Source organism: Salmo trutta, unplaced genomic scaffold (genome assembly GCF_901001165.1).
Source record: "Salmo trutta unplaced genomic scaffold, fSalTru1.1, whole genome shotgun sequence".
Classification (NCBI taxonomy): Eukaryota; Metazoa; Chordata; class Actinopteri; order Salmoniformes; family Salmonidae; genus Salmo; species Salmo trutta.
The window spans coordinates 3,967,375-3,987,920 of record NW_021822962.1 but is presented as its reverse complement, the minus strand read 5'-3'; the positions used below and the strand labels follow the sequence as shown (position 1 = coordinate 3,987,920).

General features: G+C 49.0%; 2 protein-coding genes across 4 annotated transcripts; both read left to right on the top strand.

Moving 5' to 3' along the window:
• Nucleotides 1-2,254: 2,254 nt before the first annotated feature.
• Nucleotides 2,255-7,006, top strand: LOC115187752 (speriolin-like protein). Its single transcript, XM_029746777.1, has 5 exons — nt 2,255-2,299; nt 3,176-3,376; nt 4,377-4,501; nt 6,280-6,485; nt 6,875-7,006. Exons 2-5 carry the CDS (start codon nt 3,307-3,309, stop codon nt 6,999-7,001), a joined length of 528 nt encoding a protein of 175 aa, XP_029602637.1. The 5' UTR covers nt 2,255-2,299; nt 3,176-3,306; the 3' UTR covers nt 7,002-7,006.
• Nucleotides 7,007-8,411: 1,405 nt separating this feature from the next.
• LOC115187741 (sphingomyelin phosphodiesterase 5) lies at nt 8,412-20,509 on the top strand. 3 transcript variants are annotated; one of them, XM_029746758.1, is made up of 8 exons: nt 8,412-8,603; nt 9,618-10,817; nt 11,270-11,345; nt 12,685-12,825; nt 13,080-13,169; nt 13,560-13,623; nt 14,341-14,500; nt 19,734-20,509. In XM_029746758.1, exons 2-8 carry the CDS (start codon nt 9,639-9,641, stop codon nt 19,842-19,844), a joined length of 1,821 nt encoding a protein of 606 aa, XP_029602618.1. In that variant the 5' UTR covers nt 8,412-8,603; nt 9,618-9,638; the 3' UTR covers nt 19,845-20,509. The 3 variants fall into 3 exon arrangements, with proteins under 3 accessions (XP_029602618.1, XP_029602617.1, XP_029602616.1); XM_029746757.1 differs by having other exon boundaries at nt 9,531-10,817; XM_029746756.1 differs by having other exon boundaries at nt 9,528-10,817.
• Nucleotides 20,510-20,546: the final 37 nt, after the last annotated feature.

Below are 20,546 nucleotides of genomic sequence, written 5' to 3'. Positions count from 1 at the left end.
TCTCTTTTCCTGTAGAAACGATACTGGTGGTGGCGGTAGTAGGGCAACTATTTAAGTATTCATGCAAGTGTTTTGATTGATGGGCCCTGGCCAAAGTAATGCACTATATAGGGAACAGGTGCCATTTTGTACACAGTTCTTAGTCATTATTTTGCATGTTGTTGTCAGACCAAATCGAGACCTTTATCTCACAGCACATATCTTGCTAAATAGAATGAGCAGAATGCTGATTCTAATTGTGATAATAGAATGATCATGTTTTTGAAATGTGATTGATTCCAGTTCTTGGCTGTGGGACACTCCGCTGCTGCTTGGCAACAAGGAGAATGCCTGAGTCCAGAGGACTATGTTTTTGCTGCTCTCTCCCTGTACACTGACATCATCAACATCTTCCTCTACATCCTGGCTATCGTTGGAAGAGCACGGAACTGAGAGCTTCCTCTAAAGGAACCATTTGAAGGATGAAGGAGTCTTTTTACAGGAGTTACTCATCTGTTCCCATATCTAGTACAACACCTGCTACACATTGTTTTATGTGCCTATGTCTCAGGTGAACACTGCTGTCGCCTGTCGTCCTAAATGTGGTTCCCTATGCGCTTTTAGAGCAGTGGTTCCCAAACTGTGGGGCGCGCCCCCTAGCGAACTCAGTCCGGCTTTGAACTTACTGTTGAAAGTTGTAACAGTAGAATGCACAAGGTGACGTTTCTAAATGGGGTGGTGCATCATCAGTTCCTCTTATCAGTCATCGCAGAGCGTGTTTGGGAAACCCTGATTTAGCAGATGTTCTTATCCAGAGCCATGTATTTTTCTATTGTGTAATATTTTTCTTTGCTAATTTTCATACTTTTTAACTCTGCAATTGTTGGGAAAGACTCGTAAATATGCATTTCACGGTGAAGTCTACACCTGTTGTATTCGGCGCATGTTACAAACATTTGATTTGACTAGTCAGTTCATTCAACTTGGGTAACTAAACAACCACATATCACAGTCATAGCAAGTAACTCTGCTTGATAGTACTCCCTCATGTTCATTGTGCTCAGTCTTCTTTTCTTTTTTTAAAATTATTTTTCTTTTTTCTTCTAAGGTGGCATCAGCTTAATATTGCGGAAAGAATATTGCTTCCATCAATGTAATTGTCTGCATAATTTCCAATCCCCCATTTATTTTTTGGGGTAAATATATATATCCATACATGCATGCATACATATACACATATATACATACACATACCTATATAGACATACATACTTTTTAAAAGAATATACCTTTATTATTATTCCCCGCAAACCCTACCACCGATCCCCCAATTGGAGTAAACTAATAAACCCTTACCTTCAATTTATTCATCTTATACACATTTTGCAGACACAGTCTATTTTACAATAGTTATTTTTTGTTTGTTTTTAGTCCTTCCTCTATTTCTGATGTCCATCCAGTTTGATTTATATTTGTAACTGTGCTATATCACAGTTACAAATCATTGTGCTCAGTTTTACCACAATCCAGACTGGTTTAAATTGTGTAGTGTGAATCATTAATAATATTTGAATTCAATTTGTTTTGTGATATTTCTGATGTTTGTGAGTCTTTGCAGCTGTATTTGTTGATAGTTATTCAATTAAAACTGAATTGTAATCTCTCTTTTTATCAGTGCTGGTGATTACTGGATGCTGCTAAATCGTTTCTAATAGTTTATGAATCGTGATTATGCACTTTGATATGATTTTTTTCTAAGCCAAAAGCATGAATGTCAGTTTGTTAATGATATTTTTCAAGACATTTGTGCCTCGTTTTCAGCTTTTCAGTCTGGAGAAACATGGTGTGAGAAATGATTTCCTCTGATGCAATGCAAATGTACAGCGTCAGAATGACGTATAGCCTATCTGTTTAGACGTCATAAAGGAGATTCTATAATTATGTTCAATATGGAATTATGACACACGACATAACGGTGTTAAAAGTTAAATCCAACGTTCTGACACCCTATTATGATGCTATTTATAACCTATTTCATTTCAGGATTTGATTTATAAGACAGACGGAAAGGGTCTACAAACTTACGGGTTGTGCCTCAACTGTCTGAACGCCTGAAGTAGGCGCTTGGAGTCGGGGGAAGTGTCTGGGTGGATATGGATACAGAGGGGGGCGGTGCGTCATTGCGCTTGGAGAATGAGAAACTGCGGCACGAGAATGACGACCTGAAAATAAGGCTTGGCTTGATGAAGGAAAACTTTGATCTGAAGTCCCAAACTGCAAACCTCCGCTCTAACCAGCGATACTCTCAGGGAATCGACAGGTACTGTTCAAGTATGGTTTTACGCATCGCAATCTCCATCTATGTGGGTGACGGTAGTGCGCGTGCCGCTCTTTGCCACTAGAGGACGTCCAAGGACGTCAGTACGGTTCGAATTAATAAGCAGGGTTGGAGAAACTAAACAAATGTAATTGGATAAGGAATTTCACTATACGTCGTGAAATGAAATTGAATTAATCCCAACATTAGTACTGCCATGCAGGTCCTAGCAACAGCCAGCTAAAATATTGGACGTATAATAATAATAATAATAATAAGGGTGGCAGATAGGCTAGTGGTTAAGAGCTTTAGGCCACTAACCGAAAAGATGCTGGTTCGAATCCCTGAGCCGACTAGATGAAACATCTGTCTGTGCCCCTGAGCAAGGCACTTAACTCTAAGGCGCTCTGGATAAGAGCATCTGCTAAATGACTAACTAAATAATTTATTCAATTTATATAGCTCTATTCATTACATAAAGACATTTCGTAGTGATGTAAAGCAAAAAAAATAAAAATAATGTAAAAACAACATTAAGTTCATGAGTTGATCTAAGGTCAAGAGACTGAAGGTTGAGAACGTTCATGGTTCCATTGTTAAGACGTTGCCAGACCTTAAAACGCCTGGATAGATATTTTACCTATCGACTAACCAAATCATATGTTATAGCAATCTGTCAATCTGTCAGCATCAACCAATGGTTGTGTGCGACGTCTAAGCAACCCATGGCTTCAGTGAGGTCAGCAGAGGGAGGATGTAGTCAAAGGGGAGAGCATCTACATATAATTGCTTATTATTTTTTGCCTGGTTTCTTTTTGTCTCAATTTGTCACCCTTTTTGCATTTAGAATTGATTCTGATGTGAATTTCCTACCCACAGGCAGGAACACAACTATTCAGTGGCAAGACATCGTGGATGAGGACAGATTCAAACATGAGCTGCATCAATCGTCCAAACATTCTCACAGAACGTCTTCCCCGGTTAACCTGGAGTCCTACACCAAGAGCTGCATGTACACAGACCCACGAGAACATGAAGAGACTGCAAGCTGTTCTTACATCATGTCTCACAAGGTGAAAGGTGTGTGAAATGGTCGTTTGCTCATTACAATGTTGTGACATGATCCTTAGAGAAAAATGTCACCATTTTGTATCAACTGAGCTGATTATGACAATATTGTAATAGCAGAATAGAATAGAAAAATATGTATTCAAAACTATTGTATAGGTCCCAAATTGCACCCCATTTCCTATATAGTGCATTGTTAGGTATGCGTAACTGGCTGTAAGGGAGTCAGGCGCAGGAGAGCAGAATTTGGGTAGCAAACAGAGCCTTTTATTTAGGCGAACAAAAACACACTGCACAACGAACACTAAATACAATACGGGTTGACATAACGCAGCGCAACCAGTCTAACGTGCGCATACATCAAACCATAAACAATCCCACACAAAGACATGGTGGGAACAGAGGGTTAAATACACAACAAGTAAATGAGGGAATTGAAACCAGGTGTGAGGAAAACAAGACAAAACAAATGGAAAATGAAAGTGGATCGATGATGGCTAGAAGACCGCCGAGCGCCGCCCAAACAAGGAGAGGACCTGACTTCGACTGAAGTCATGACATGCATAACTTTTGAGTAGGGCCTATAGGGCTCTGGTCAATAGTAGAGCACAATATACAGTGAGGGAAAAAAGTATTTGATCCCCTGCTGATTTTGTACGTTTGCCAACTGACAAAGAAATGATCAGTCTATAATTGTAATGGTAGGTTTATTTGAACAGTGAGAGACAGAATAACAACAAAAAAAATCCAAAAAAACGCATGTAAAAAATGTTATAACATGATTTGCATTTTAATGAGGGAAATAAGTAAGTGGCAAACGTACAAAATCAGCAGGGGATCAAATCCTTTTTTCCCTCACTGTAGGAAACAGGATGCCGTTTGGGATGTTGCTTAGAATAGGAACATTTTGTTAAACTAGGTGTGGATGAATGTTTCTGTTGGTGTAATGAGATCTATTGAAGTAATCCATGCAGATTCAGAGGTTGGTGTTGTAATGGTGTTTATTGTTCAGATCCAGAGCGGTTGGTGGGGGAGATAGCCTTCCAGCTGGATCGAAGGATCCTGTCCTATGTATTCCAAGGCCAGACCAGACTCTATGGGTTCACTGTGCTCAATATACGAGACAAGATCATTCAGGTGGGAACTGTGTGTGTGTGTGTGTGTGTGTGTGTGTGTGTGTGTGTGTGTGTGTGTGTGTGTGTGTGTGTGTGTGTGTGTGTGTGTGTGTGTGTGTGTGTGTGTGTGTGTGTGTGTGTGTGTTGTCCTTTATACAAAAGGCGGTCATTCCAGTTTTTGAATTTTAAGAAAGTTGGAACACCATATTCCTTCCTTCTGTCAACTAAGGGATAATAGGCTAGTTGAACAACATATTCCTTCTGTCTGCTAAGGGATAATAGGCTAGTTGAACAACATATTCCTTCTGTCAGCTAAGGGATAATAGGCTAGTTGAACAACATATTCCTTCTGTCAGCTAAGGGATAAAGGCTAGTTGAACAAACATATTCCTTCTGTCTGCTAAGGGATAATAGGCTAGTTGAACAACATATTCCTTCTGTCAGCTAAGGGATAATAGGCTAGTTGAATACAACATATTCCTTCTGTCTGCTAAGGGATAATAGGCTAGTTGAACAACATATTCCTTCTGTCAGCTAAGGGATAATAGGCTAGTTGAACAACATATTCCTTCTGTCAGCTAAGGGATAATAGGCCTAGTTGAACAACATATTCCTTCTGTCAGCTAAGGGATAATAGGCTAGTTGAACAACATATTCCTTCTGTCAGCTAAGGGATAATAGGCTAGTTGAACAACATATTCCTTCTGTCAGCTAAGGGATAATAGGCTAGTTGAACAACATATTCCTTCTGTCAGCTAAGGGATAATAGGCTAGTTGAACAACATATTCCTTCTGTCAGCTAAGGGATAATAGGCTAGTTGAACAACATATTCCTTCTGTCAGCTAAGGGATAATAGGCTAGTTGAACAACATATTCCTTCTGTCTGCTAAGGGATAATAGGCTAGTTGAACAACATATTCCTTCTGTCAGCTAAGGGATAATAGGCTAGTTGAGCAACATATTCCTTCTGTCTGCTAAGGGATAATAGGCTAGTTGAACAACATATTCCTTCTGTCTGCTAAGGGATAATAGGCTAGTTGAACAACATATTCCTTCTGTCAGCTAAGGGATAATAGGCTAGTTGAACAACATATTCCTTCTGTCAGCTAAGGGATAATAGGCTAGTTGAACAACATATTCCTTCTGTCAACTAAGGGATAATAGGCTAGTTGAACAACATATTCCTTCTGTCAGCTAAGGGATAATAGGCTAGTTGAACAACATATTCCTTCTGTCAGCTAAGGGATAATAGGCTAGTTGAACAACATATTCCTTCCTTCTGTCTGCTAAGAGATAATAGGCTAGTTGAACAACATATTCCTTCTGTCTGCTAAGGGATAATAGGCTAGTTGAACAACATATTCCTTCTGTCAGCTAAGGGATAATGGGCTAGTTGAACAACATATTCCTTCCTTCTGTCTGCTAAGGGATAATAGGCTAGTTGAACAACATATTCCTTCCTTCTGTCAGCTAAGGGATAATAGGCTAGTTGAACAACATTTTCCACCAGGGTGTGGTTGTGTGCCATGTAGTCATTTCAATCATTCACACACAGATGGAAATCAAAGCCTCCTAAACCGGTTTATTCCCAGGTCAAAATGGTTTTCCTTTTCCTAAGAAGTTAATTCCAAATCTGTTGTAAACAAATGTGTGAGAGAGAGTTGGATAATGACATGTACAGTATACCTGAATTAGAAACTCTACAGGCTAATCCCCCACTCCCATGAGGTTGTGACAGTGTCCCAAATGGCACCTTCTAAACTATATAGTGCACTACATTTGACTGTGTGTCCCCTCAGGTGTCCACACACCCTCTGACGGGGAAGGTGGACGAGGGCTACAGGCTCCAGCTGTCCCAGCGTCACGCTGAGCTGATGGCCAAGCTGAAGCAGCTAGGCTATAGTATGACTCTCCATCCCCCCTTCACAGAGTTCATCATCAACACCTACGGCATCCTGAAGCAGAGGGCTGACTCCTACAGCGCCCAGGAGCTGGGATACAACAGGTGATGATGTAGCTCCCATGTAGTCCCTTCAGGGTACAAGCTTGGCTGTGATGTCAGAGCTCACCTTTCCTGCCATCAGGTTGGAGGTGTCAGACAATTACTGTAAAGGCTGCACTGCACGCTTCAGGAGGAGTTTCATCCCCGCGGGGGGGGGTTTATCACCATGAATCATTAACAATTCTATGAAGCTTCCTCCTATATGTGCAGGTGTGGGGGGACTGTTTACTGTTGTTTGTTTGCTGCCATGTTACAATGTGGTTTATGTAATGTGTGGTTTGTGTATGTAATGTGTGGTTTGTTTATGTAATGTGAGGTTTGTGTATGTAATGTATGAGCTGTAGTAGGATTTTCCTCTTGTAGGACAATAAACAACAATCTAAACTCAACAGCTCGGACTTCCTCAGGAGAGTAGTTATCAACGCAGCCCCCTGCAAACTGCTGAAGGATCTCCTGCTGCTGTTCAGTTGCCTCTCTTTCATGGCAAGGCAGGACGGCAAGCCCCTCTTCCTCTGGTAGACGGGCTGGGAATAGCTCTGGTCCAGGGCGTTACGTGCAGCTTGCTGATTCTGGGCCTTTTATAAACGTTTAGGACCAGAGCTAGACTGGGACGGCCACTGACACCACCTCCCTCCACAGCAGAGGTTTTACACTATAAACAAATGACTCAAACCCAACTCTTAACGTGTCTAAGCTTGTATTGCTTTGGAGACAAGCGCTCTCTCATACAAACTTCACACACCCTCCGCAGACAGGACAGCTCTGCATCTCCTGCATTGGACCATTTCCTAGTTTAGCCTTTTTAATTCATATTTTCCATTCACTTGGTTTGTTGGTTGGTTGCACTGAGCTGTCTTTGTGAGTTACCTGACATTATATTTCCATATTGAAATGACAGACATGGAAAAACCTGGACAGAATAAATACTTCCAGGGCTCTTTGGGCCATTTAAAATGCATTTCAACAAAGAAAAAGCAGTGTGTTTAAGTAATGTATACACAACTAATTTTCATATACACTGAACAAAGTTTAAACAACATGTAAAATATTTGTCCCATGGTTCATGAGCTGAAATAAAAAATCCCAGACATTTTTCATACACACAAGCTTATTTCTCTCAAATTTTGTGCACAAATTTTGTTTACATCCCTGTTAGTGAGCATTTATCCTTTGCCAAGATAATCCAGCTACCTGACAGGTGTGTCATATCAAGAAGCTGATTAAACTGCATGATCATTACACAGGTCCACCTTGTGCTGGGGACAATAAAAGGCCACTTTAAAATGAGCAGTTTTATCACACAACACAATGCCATAGATGTCTCAAGTTTTGAGGCATGGTGACTGCAGGAATGTCCACCAGGGCTGTTGCCAGAGACATGAATGTTCATTTCTCTGCCATAAGCTGCCTCCAATGTCATTTTACAGAATTTGCCAGTACATCCAACCGGCCTCACAACCACAGACCATGTGTAACCACGCCGGCCCATTCACATCCAGCTTTTTCACCAGCAGGGTCGTCTGGGTGGTGGGTGCTGAGGAGTATTTCTGTCGGTAGTAAAGCCATTTAGTGGGGAAAAACTAATTCTGATTGGCTGGGCTTTGCTCCCCAGTGGGTGGCCTGGCTGCCAAGGGGGTGGGCCTATACCCTCCAAGGCCCACCCATAGCTGCACCCTGCCCAGTCATGTGAAATCCATAGATTAGGGCCTAATTTATTTATTTCAGTTGATTGATTTTCTTATATGAACAGTAACTCAGTAAAGTCTTTGAAATTGTTGCCTTTCAATATTGTAACGATCCTGGGTTTATAAGCGCGAATCCGCGCTTAATAACCCCATATACCTATAAACCATTATACTGTTCATATAAGGAAATATGTTCAGCTCGCTTGTCATTTCAGACGAGCACGCACGCGCATACTGTCTAGACGAGTTGGCTACTCCCCGCGCGGGACAAGCCGTACACTGGTCGCTGGAATCATTGTATTCTGTTTTATACAGGAATATTGAATGAAAAATATCCACAGCATGACAAGGCCAACTCAGCAGTAGCCATGGTTACATCTATTTAGACGGATAAATTCACATTTTGTGAAGGAAGTGGACTCTTCTATGCAGACAGGTAAGAATAAAGGTGCATAGCTCATGTTAACGTTTGCTAACCAGATAACCTATTTTAGCTAGCTAGTAGCTAACATTAGTCCACGAACGTGTGGCTATGTAAATGTGTAAGACAAAATTGTCTTGTTCATGAATGATACATTGTGCATGTGAGCACCTGCTACCTAGCCCAAATTAGTGAACATTTTCAAACTGGTTGAATTAGCCAGGTAACGTTAGTACTCCAAGTTAACGTTAGCTGGCTAGCTAGCTAACCACGCCACGTCAGTTGTGAGAACAGCATTTGGGGCGAGTCGATCATTTCAAAGTAACAAGCACACACAACGAACTTGAGAAACAATCGATATCACGTTCATTCATGACCGATGTTGTTGGTTGGCATGACAGTGTCAGCAGAAATGCGCGCACTCAGGACGGGCGTCATTGTCGGAAAGTGTTGGTCTGTTTGGAGCCTTGTGTGGACTATTTTGTGTGGGTCTCTTTGGAGCCTTGTGTGGACTATTTTGAACGTTGCACCGACCACTAGTAGTACACTACACATCTGTCGCTATAGCGATTAGTGAATTCGTGCAGATGGTGACGTCTGGATTAACAGTAGTTCGGGTAAAATACCCGTATATTCTACTCCTCTTGCCCTCCTTTCCAACAATGTCTGTCAGTCTATCCACCAACCCAGCCCTTCATGTGCGCGCAGCCCAGTAAGCCAATGTAATCTGCCTTTCTACTCCAATTGATCCCGTGTACTATGACGCACCAGCTGTCGCCCAGCCCCCTTGGGTTGATTCTGGTTTCCCGAACGGGAGTCATTTCCCTGACAACCACGCAACTTCATGCACTATTGATTTACCTCACTAGTCGAGCCAGGAAAGGTCTGAAAACACCCTCTACATGTCCTGTCTGTGTGTTGTTCTACGTTTACTTCCAGTAGATTCCAGAGTCTCAGTCAGATGGTGAATAACCAGAGTGAGGTGAGCAGCTGGGAGCCCTGATGCCTGCTCTCCCTATTTGTGTCCAGAGGTGACTGAAGGAGGGAGGCATGTCTCTGCGGGAGTCCCCATTCCCCAACTGCTTTGTGGAGGGCCTCCATGCAGTGAGCTGGGGTCTCATCCTGCCCTGCTTCTGGTTCCTGGACCGCCTCATTGCCGTCTGCATGTCCACCAGCCTGGAACGCACCCAGCGGCAGGAGCAGGAGTGTTACCTCCACCCTCTCAAGGTGTTCTTCGGCTTCATCCTCTTCCTCACCCTCTTCCTGATCACGGCTCCCCTGGCCTTCCTGGGGTTCCTGCTTTGGGCTCCCCTCCAGGCTGCCCGAAGGCCCTTCTCCTACTACCAGGAGCCCCCGTCGAGACCAACACCAGCCGAGGAGGGGGAGAGGAACCTGGGCTTTGAGGCAGGGGCCAACAAGGCCACTTTTGGTTTTGCTACTGCCAACCTGTGCCTATTGCCGGACGGCATCGCGCGCTTCAACAACCTGGGGCACACGCAGCGCCGTGCCACCGCCATCGGCCGGAGCATCGTGCAGGGCGTGAACCGGCCACACATCCGCATCTTCGTGGACTCTCCCAGTAGCTGTGGCACCCTCAGCCCCTCCAGTAGCCTGCTCCCCGGCCCCTCCACCACCAGCCCTGCCTCATACGGCGCTACAGACCCAGCATGCCAGCCACCACCCCAGGCCCATTCAGACGAGGACCAAGCTGACGGAGCGGTCCCAACAACGACGCCCCCCAAGCCCAGTGACTCAAACTATGTGGTGTACGAGCCCTGTGACGACACTGAGGAGTCTTCCCATTCTCCTGCCCCCGTCATCAACACCAACCACAACTCCAACCAGCAGGACCGGAAGGGCCACAGGAACCCTCCACGGGCCCTACGCACTCAGGGGGTCGCCCAGCGCGGTCAGGCTGGGCCAGACGACGTGCCCTGGGAGGTGTCCTCTCTCTTCCCGGCCAACGTGGACATCCTGTGTCTGGAGGAGGTGTTTGATAAGAGGGCAGCTGTGAAGCTGACCAACACCCTGGGGCCCCTGTTCAACCACATACTGTATGATGTAGGGGTGTACGCCTGCCAGCCTCCCGGCAGCTGCTCCTCCTTTAAGTTCTTCAACAGCGGCCTGTTCCTGGCCAGCCGTTACCCAGTGCTGGAGGCCCAGTACCACTGCTTCCCTAACGGCCGGGGGGAGGACGCCCTGGCTGCTAAAGGCCTGCTCTCTGCCAAGGTACCACTCACCACAGAGATCCTATTACATTACTAGAGAGGATGAAGTCAATGGGCTGATATTGGCAGACATTTTGATTAAATTAAGGAGAAATACAGTTCTAATTTGTAATTCTATGCTACTCACTGTCATTATAGCTCTTGTCTTTCTCACCTCTCGCCTGCACTTTGAGTTTTTTCTGCTTATAATAACTGTGATATGTGGTTGTTTTTTCCTACTAACTTTAGTTGAATGCACTGACTGTAAGTCTCTCTGGAGAAGAGTGTCTGGTAAATGACTAAAATGTAAATGTGGTGTCATCTGGTTGCCATTAACGCTCATACTGTATTGAGTTACTGTTGTCAGTTATTGTAATGATAACGGCCGGTTCCATTTTACCATGGGTTAAACAACAACATCAACAACACAGTTCATACCCAGTAGGTGAAGTAATGGTTTGTGGGTGTTCCCAGGTGCTAGTTGGCCAGAATCAGAAAGAGAAGAAGCTGGTTGGATATTTTAACTGCACACACCTCCATGCACCTGAAGGCAAGTCATCTTCATTCATTTTTTTTTTAACTTAATCCAAAATGGCCGCCTCTTCTCTATTTACAGCACAACTTCTCACATAGCTCATTATAATTTAGCTACTACTGTACATTGCATTCCATTTACACTGTTTATGCACCCTGAGGAAGGCACAGTGATGCTGAAACGTTGGTAAATACCCATTAAATGGCTGGGAGTTTATACATGGAGTGTGCGACTTTCTTTATTTTGATAGTTGATAGTTTATTCTCCGTTAGTCAGCACCTCCACACACTATTATTCTGGATGTGCACCAGCTCATGTTTTTAATACACTGTTTATGCACACCACACATTTATATACTGGGTTCCTGACATAGCTCACTGTAATATACAGTGTCTACTGTACATATCACTCTTAGTATATATTTTTGGTGTATATATGCACAGATTGCATTTGTTTTATGATAGTGTTGTGTTGAGGTTCTGAACAGACAGAGTAAAAACCCAAATGGACGACTAGAAAAAAGCTCAAGCCACATTTATTCAACCCGCTGGGTGCCTCAGCTGCAAGCACAACATACAAGTACATATCTATACCTTCTGACTAGGAGTCACCTCCTTTTATGACTAAGATAAACAATCTGTCTCTGTTGCTAGGCAGGAACTAAATCTGTTCCTCTTACTGATGTTGTCATGGCCCTGCATGAGTCTAGAACCTTCATTAGAGCGTGGAAGTGTGTGTGTGTGAGATAGGACTGCAGTTAGCTGGTCTCCAGAGATGTATTTTCTCTTCAACTGTTGACCTTATTGAGTTGAGTTCCACATCCCTCCTGGTCCTAGATCCACAGCAACTGGCCTGCCTTGTCAGGAACTGAGACTAGACTGTTGTTCTGTACCTCCTTCCTTAGACATATTACTATTCAGCAATAACATGTTTAAACAGACAAACTTTCTGTACTTCCCATTGTCTCGCTCAGTAACTTTCCATAAACAAAGTTCCTATTCTTCCTTCACTGACCCCTAACATAGTTCTTTATACTTTTTATTCTTTATGTAAAGTAATCAATAAGCTCTAATATGGTGACAGGAATAAGTATATCTCAAGCCAGAATCTGACAGTTCATTGTTGATTTGTTATGTGTGTGTTTGTTGGACATTTTACTGCCCTGTTAAAAGCTAGTAGCACAAGCATTTCACTGCACCCGCTGTAACATCTGCTTAACTCTGTACGTGACCAATAAACTTTGATTTGGGATGCAGTAATTATCTGTCCAGCACCAGTCTCTCTCTGCTTGTATTGTAATGGAGTCAATAGTGTTGAGAGCTGATCCCTGTGTGTCCTGTGATTGGCTGAGCAGGTGAAGGGGAGATCCGCTGTGAGCAGCTCAACATGCTCACCAAGTGGATCCAGGAGTTCCAGGTGACCAATAGCAAGCCTGATGAGGTGGTTGTGTTTGACGTGCTTTCTGGGGATTTCAACTTCGACAACTGCTCACCTGGTACGTCTGTGTCCCAAATTGAACCTTGTGCACTATATATATATATAGTGCACAACTTTTGATGAGAGCCCTATGGGCCTTGGTCAAATGTAGTACACTATATAGGGTGTCCGTTTTGGATACCTTTCTGTCTACGTAGAGAGTACATTGTCTCTGCATGCAGTTTGTCTTCTATAGATGGGTATCTGTGGGCTTGATGTCATGCAACAGGTTTCCACATTGTTCCATGTTTCTGTGTGTTGGTCCTTGGTCAGATGACAGTCTAGAACAGAGGCACAGTCTGTTTGAGGAGTACAGAGACCCCTGCAGGGCCGGGCCGGGCCAGGAGAAGCCCTGGGTCATTGGTGAGTTGGACTGTTGCACGATCTTTAGGCTGTGTCCCAAATGGCATCCTTTTCCCTGTACAGTGTACTACTTTTGATCAGGGCCCGAAGGTAAGTAGTGTGCTATTTAGGGAATAGGGTGCCATTTGGGATACATGCCACATAGCCGACATACAGGCCTACAAGTCATTAGGAATGATCAAACATTTCTTGATGTCCTCTTGTGCACATTTATGTGACGTGAATAATGTTTTTAACCTCTTGTATAGTCAGTCTCCTGTACAGGCCCCAGCCCATGTTTACCTATGTTGTTTTATGTCCTGTAAGGAGTTTATTTGATCTTTTTTTTTTTAACAAGGCACATCTGTGGAAATCAAGAAAAAAAATGTTTTGTTATGTTATATCGTTCAGGCACTTTGCTGGAACAGCCTACTCTGTATCATGAGGATGTAAGGACCCCAGAGAATCTTCAAAGGTATGCTATCCCTCAGACTGCATTCACTGGATGTAGTCAATGGGCCCTGGACGAACAACGTAGTGCACTACAACACATTGAAACCACTGGCCTCTTTAATCATTTAGAACACTAGTCACTTTAATAATGTTTACATTTTTTTATATACTGTATTCTTTCCTATTCTACTGTATCTTAGTCTATGTATTACTCATCTCATATCTATATACTGTATTCTATCCTATTCTACTGTATCTTAGTCTATGTATTACTCATCTCATATCTATATACTGTATTCTATCCTATTCTACTGTATCTTAGTCTATGTATTACTCATCTCATATCTATATACTGTATTCTATCCTATTCTACTGTATCTTAGTCTATGTATTACTCATCTCATATCTATATACTGTATTCTATCCTATTCTACTGTATCTTAGTCTATGTATTACTCATCTCATATCTATATACTGTATTCTATCCTATTCTACTGTATCTTAGTCTATGCCGCTCTGACATTGCTCGTCCAACTATTTATATTTTCTTAATTCCGTTCCTTTACTTTAGATTGTTAGATATTACTGCACTGTTGGAGCTAGAAACACAAGCATTTCACTACACCTGCAATAACATCTGCTAAACACGCGTATGTGACCAATAAAATATGATTTGATATGGAATAAGGTGTCGTTTGGGACATGTCCTAAGTTCCCCTGATCCCTTCCCTGTCTCTAGGACCCTGGAGAGAGAGGATTTGAGGAAGCAGTACATTTCCTCTCCTGTGGCCCTGGATGGCTGTCCCATGGTCTACCCTGAGTTGGGTCAGCCCTGGGTGGGGCGCCGCATCGACTACATCCTCTACAGAGAGAGCTCCATCTCCAAGCACTGCCGAACTGTACGTGTTTCCATACTTTTCCCCTCTCTGGTTTGTTTCCCTGTGGCTCAGTTGGTAGAGCATGGTGTTTGCAACGCCAGCATGGTGTGTGCAACGCCAGGGTTGTGGGTTCGATTCCCACGGGGGGCCAGTACAAAAAAATTAATAATAATAAAAATGCATGAAATGTATGTATTCACTACTGTAAGTCGCTCTGGATAAGAGCGTCAGCTAAATGGCTAAAATGTAAATGTCTAGCTAGGTTAGCTAACATGAGCTAGCTATCAGACACCTGCCTTCTAATTCAACTGTATAGGAGAGTTGACTTCCTTCATGTTCTCCTCTCCACACTCCTGACCTCCACCTGTGTTATTGAAATGATTGCTTGGAACATCATGAGGATGTGTTCTAGGAAATACAACAGCATGTGTCTGGCTGGCTGCAGGCGTCACAACGGCGTGTGTCTGGCTGGCTGCAGGCGTCTCAACGGCGTGTGTCTGGCTGGCTGCAGGCGTCGCAACGGCGTGTGTCTGGCTGGCTGCAGGCGTCACAACGGCGTGTGTCTGGCTGGCTGCAGGCGTCGCAACGGCGTGTGTCTGGCTGGCTGGCTGCAGGCGTCGCAACGGCGTGTGTCTGGCTGGCTGCAGGTGTCACAACGGCGTGTGTCTGTCTGGCTGGCTGGCTGCAGGCGTCACAACGGCGTGTGTCTGGCTGGCTGGCTGGCTGCAGGCGTCACAACGGCGTGTGTCTGTCTGGCTGGCTGGCTGCAGGCGTCACAACGGCGTGTGTCTGGCTGGCTGGCTGCAGGCGTCACAACGGCGTGTGTCTGGCTGGCTGGCTGCAGGCGTCACAACGGCGTGTGTCTGGCTGGCTGGCTGGCTGCAGGCGTCACAACGGCGTGTGTCTGGCTGGCTGGCTGGCTGCAGGCGTCACAACGGCGTGTGTCTGGCTGGCTGGCTGGCTGCAGGCGTCACAACGGCGTGTGTCTGGCTGGCTGGCTGGCTGCAGGCGTCACAACGGCGTGTGTCGTGGCTGGCTGGCTGGCTGCAGGCGTCACAACGGCGTGTGTGTGGCTGGCTGGCTGGCTGCAGGCGTCACAACGGCGTGTGTGTGGCTGGCTGGCTGGCTGCAGGCGTCACAACGGCGTGTGTGTGGCTGGCTGGCTGGCTGGCTGCAGGCGTCACAACGGCGTGTGTGTGGCTGGCTGGCTGGCTGGCTGCAGGCGTCACAACGGCGTGTGTGTGCTGGCTGGCTGGCTGGCTGCAGGCGTCACAACGGCGTGTGTGTGGCTGGCTGGCTGGCTGGCTGCAGGCGTCACAACGGCGTGTGTGTGGCTGGCTGGCTGGCTGGCTGCAGGCGTCACAACGGCGTGTGTGTGGCTGGCTGGCTGGCTGGCTGCAGGCGTCACAACGGCGTGTGTGTGGCTGGCTGGCTGGCTGGCTGCAGGCGTCACAACGGCGTGTGTGTGTCTGGCTGGCTGGCTGCAGGCGTCACAACGGCGTGTGTGTGTCTGGCTGGCTGGCTGCAGGCGTGTGTGTGTCTGGCTGGCTGGCTGCAGGCGTCACAACGGCGTGTGGCTGGCTGGCTGCAGGCGTCACAACGGCGTGTGTGTGGCTGGCTGGCTGCAGGCGTCACAACGGCGTGTGTGTGGCTGGCTGGCTGCAGGCGTCACAACGGCGTGTGTGTGGCTGGCTGGCTGCAGGCGTCACAACGGCGTGTGTGTGGCTGGCTGGCTGCAGGCGTCACAACGGCGTGTGTGTGGCTGGCTGGCTGCAGGCGTCACAACGGCGTGTGTGTGGCTGGCTGGCTGCAGGCGTCACAACGGCGTGTGTGTGGCTGGCTGGCTGCAGGCGTCACAACGGCGTGTGTGTGGCTGGCTGGCTGCAGGCGTCACAACGGCGTGTGTGTGGCTGGCTGGCTGCAGGCGTCACAACGGCGTGTGTGTGGCTGGCTGGCTGCAGGCGTCACAACGGCGTGTGTGTGGCTGGCTGGCTGCAGGCGTCACAACGGCGTGTGTGTGGCTGGCTGGCTGCAGGCGTCACAACGGCGTGTGTGTGGCTGGCTGGCTGCAGGCGTCACAACGGCGTGTGTGTGGCTGGGCTGGCTGCAGGCGTCACAACGGCGTGTGTGTGGCTGGCTGGCTGCAGGCGTCACAACAACAACGTCTGGCTGGCTGGCTGCAGGCGTGTGTCTGGCTGGCTGGCTGCAGGCGTCACAACGGCGTGTGTGTGGCTGGCTGGCTGCAGGCGTCACAACAACAACGTGTGGCTGGCTGGCTGGCTGGCTGCAGGCGTGTGTCTGGCTGGCTGGCTGCAGGCGTCACAACGGCGTGCGTCTGGCTGGCTGGCTGGCTGCAGGCGTCACAACGGCGTGCGTCTGGCTGGCTGCAGGCGTCACAACGGCGTGCGTCTGGCTGGCTGCAGGCGTCACAACGGCGTGCGTCTGGCTGGCTGCAGGCGTCACAACGGCGTGCGTGTCTGGCTGGCTGCAGGCGTCACAACGGCGTGCGTGTCTGGCTGGCTGGCTGCAGGCATTACAACGGCGTGCGTGTCTGGCTGGCTGGCTGCAGGCGTCACAACGGCGTGCGTGGCTGGCTGGCTGGCTGCAGGCGTCACAACGGCGTGCGTGGCTGGCTGCAGGCGTCATAACGGCGTGCGTGTCTGGCTGGCTGGCTGGCTGCAGGCGTCACAACGGCGTGTCTGGCTGGCTGCAGGCGTCACAACGGCGTGCGTGTCTGGCTGGCTGCAGGCGTCACAACGGCGTGCGTGTCTGGCTGGCTGCAGGCGTCACAACGGCGTGCGTGTCTGGCTGGCTGCAGGCGTCACAACGGCGTGCGTGTCTGGCTGGCTGGCTGCAGGCGTCACAACGGCGTGCGTGTCTGGCTGGCTGGCTGGCTGCAGGCGTCACAACGGCGTGCGTGTCTGGCTGGCTGGCTGGCTGCAGGCCGTCACAACGGCGTGCGTGTCTGGCTGGCTGGCTGGCTGCAGGCGTCACAACGGCGTGCGTGTCTGGCTGGCTGGCTGGCTGCAGGCGTCACAACGGCGTGCGTGTCTGGCTGGCTGGCTGGCTGCAGGCGTCACAACGGCGTGCGTGTCTGGCTGGCTGGCTGGCTGCAGGCGTCACAACGGCGTGCGTGTCTGGCTGGCTGGCTGGCTGCAGGCGTCACAACGGCGTGCGTGTCTGGCTGGCTGGCTGGCTGCAGGCGTCACAACGGCGTGCGTGTCTGGCTGGCTGGCTGCTGCAGGCGTCACAACGGCGTGCGTGTCTGGCTGGCTGGCTGCAGGCGTCACAACGGCGTGCGTGTCTGGCTGGCTGGCTGCAGGCGTCAACGGCGTGCGTGTCTGGCTGGCTGGCTGCAGGCGTCACAACGGCGTGCGTGTCTGGCTGGCTGGCTGCAGGCGTCACAACGGCGTGCGTGTCTGGCTGGCTGGCTGCAGGCGTCACAACGGCGTGCGTGTCTGGCTGGCTGGCTGCAGGCGTCACAACGGCGTGCGTGTCTGGCTGGCTGGCTGCAGGCGTCACAACGGCGTGCGTGTCTGGCTGGCTGGCTGCAGGCGTCACAACGGCGTGCGTGTCTGGCTGGCTGGCTGCAGGCGTCACAACGGCGTGCGTGTCTGGCTGGCTGGCTGCAGGCGTCACAACGGCGTGCGTGTCTGGCTGGCTGGCTGCAGGCGTCACAACGGCGTGCGTGTCTGGCTGGCTGGCTGCAGGCGTCACAACGGCGTGCGTGTCTGGCTGGCTGGCTGCAGGCGTCACAACGGCGTGCGTGTCTGGCTGGCCGGCTGCAGGCGTCACAACGGCGTGCGTGTCTGGCTGGCCGGCTGCAGGCGTCAACGGCGTGCGTGTCTGGCTGGCCGGCTGCAGGCGTCACAACGGCGTGCGTGTCTGGCTGGCCGGCTGCAGGCGTCACAACGGCGTGCGTGTCTGGCTGGCCGGCTGCAGGCGTCACAACGGCGTGCGTGTCTGGCTGGCCGGCTGCAGGCGTCACAACGGCGTGCGTGTCTGGCTGGCCGGCTGCAGGCGTCACAACGGCGTGCGTGTCTGGCTGGCCGGCTGCAGGCGTCACAACGGCGTGCGTGTCTGGCTGGCCGGCTGCAGGCGTCACAACGGCGTGCGTGTCTGGCTGGCCGGCTGCAGGCGTCACAACGGCGTGCGTGTCTGGCTGGCTGGCTGGCTGGCTGCAGGCGTCACAACGGCGTGCGTGTCTGGCTGGCTGGCTGGCTGGCTGCAGGCGTCACAACGGCGTGCGTGTCTGGCTGGCTGGCTGCAGGCGTCACAACGGCGTGCGTGTCTGGCTGGCTGGCTGGCTGGCTGCAGGCGTCACAACGGCGTGCGTGTCTGGCTGGCTGGCTGGCTGGCTGCAGGCGTCACAACGGCGTGCGTGTCTGGCTGGCTGGCTGCAGGCGTCACAACGGCGTGCGTGTCTGGCTGGCTGGCTGGCTGGCTGCAGGCGTCACAACGGCGTGCGTGTCTGGCTGGCTGGCTGGCTGGCTGCAGGCGTCACAACGGCTTGCGTGTCTGGCTGGCTGCAGGCGTCACAACGGCGTGCGTGTCTGGCTGGCTGCAGGCGTCACAACGGCGTGCGTGTCTGGCTGGCTGCAGGCGTCACAACGGCGTGCGTGTCTGGCTGGCTGCAGGCGTCACAACGGCGTGCGTGTCTGGCTGGCTGCAGGCGTCACAACGGCGTGCGTGTCTGGCTGCTGCAGGCGTCACAACGGCGTGCGTGTCTGGCTGGCTGCAGGCGTCACAACGGCGTGCGTGTCTGGCTGGCTGCAGGCGTCACAACGGCGTGCGTGTCTGGCTGGCTGGCTGGCGTCACAACGGCGTGTGTCTGGCTGGCTGGCTGGCGTCACAACGGCGTGTGTCTGGCTGGCTGGCTGGCGTCACAACGGCGTGTGTCTGGCTGGCTGCAGGCGTCACAACGGCGTGTGTCTGGCTGGCTGCAGGGGTCACAACGGCGTGTGTCTGGCTGGCTGGCTGCAGGCGTCACAACGGCGTGTGTCTGGCTGGCTGGCTGGCTGGCTGCAGGCGTCACAACGGCGTGTGTCTGGCTGGCTGCAGGCGTCACAACGGCGTGTGTCTGGCTGGCTGGCTGCAGGCGTCACAACAACAACGTGTGTCCGGCTGGCTGGCTGGCTGCAGGCGTCACAACAACGTGTGGCTGGCTGGCTGGCTGGCTGCAGGCGTCACAACAACGTGTGAGTCTGTTATTAATTCTGGTGTTATTACATCCTTTTGTTTCTCTGCGCTATAGGAAATCGAGGAGTTGACCTTTGTGACCCAGCTTGCTGGCCTCACCGACCACATTCCAGTGGGCCTGAGGCTCAATGTGTTCCTGGACTCAGACACTGCCCAGTCTGAATGAGTGACAAGCCACGCCTGAATCCATTTGGGGAGAAGGGAAAGATATGTACTTCATTCTAAATGGCACACTATTCCCTATATAGTGCACTACTTTTGACCAAAGTCCTATGGGTGCCATTTGGGATGCAGGCATCTACTATGCACCACACGGGTACAACAATAACTTGACTTTGTAATTGTTGCTGTGAAAATGAACAGACCAATGAAACATGCCTGGGGGTTATGTTGTGGATGATCTGGCCTGCATCCTCAGTCAGAGAGATGGAAAGTGCATCCCAAATGGCACCCTATTCCCTGTATAGAGATGGTAAGGCATCCCAAATGACTCCCTATGTAGTGCACTACTTTTGACCAGAGCCCTATGGGGAATAACGTAGAGTTTTGGACAGTACCATTGTCTGGTAGCTGCTGGATTAAAACTGATATTGATTTGCTGGTGCTGCATACAGAGACCAAATCTAAGCTGAGTAATGGCATGACTCACTGCGTTTTATACATATGTATGTATGTATGTGGGCCTTTTCAGGTCAGGGGCATTGATAACTCACTTTTATACAGTCAATCTTAGTTTTGGTAAATTGTTGGTACTGAAAATAATATTTTATATTTTTTCACTCTGATTTCACGATAATGCGTGTGGAAAATAAATGATCTCACTGAAATGCACCAAATGTTTGAGTCTCTTACTGCATACAAGGGTGGT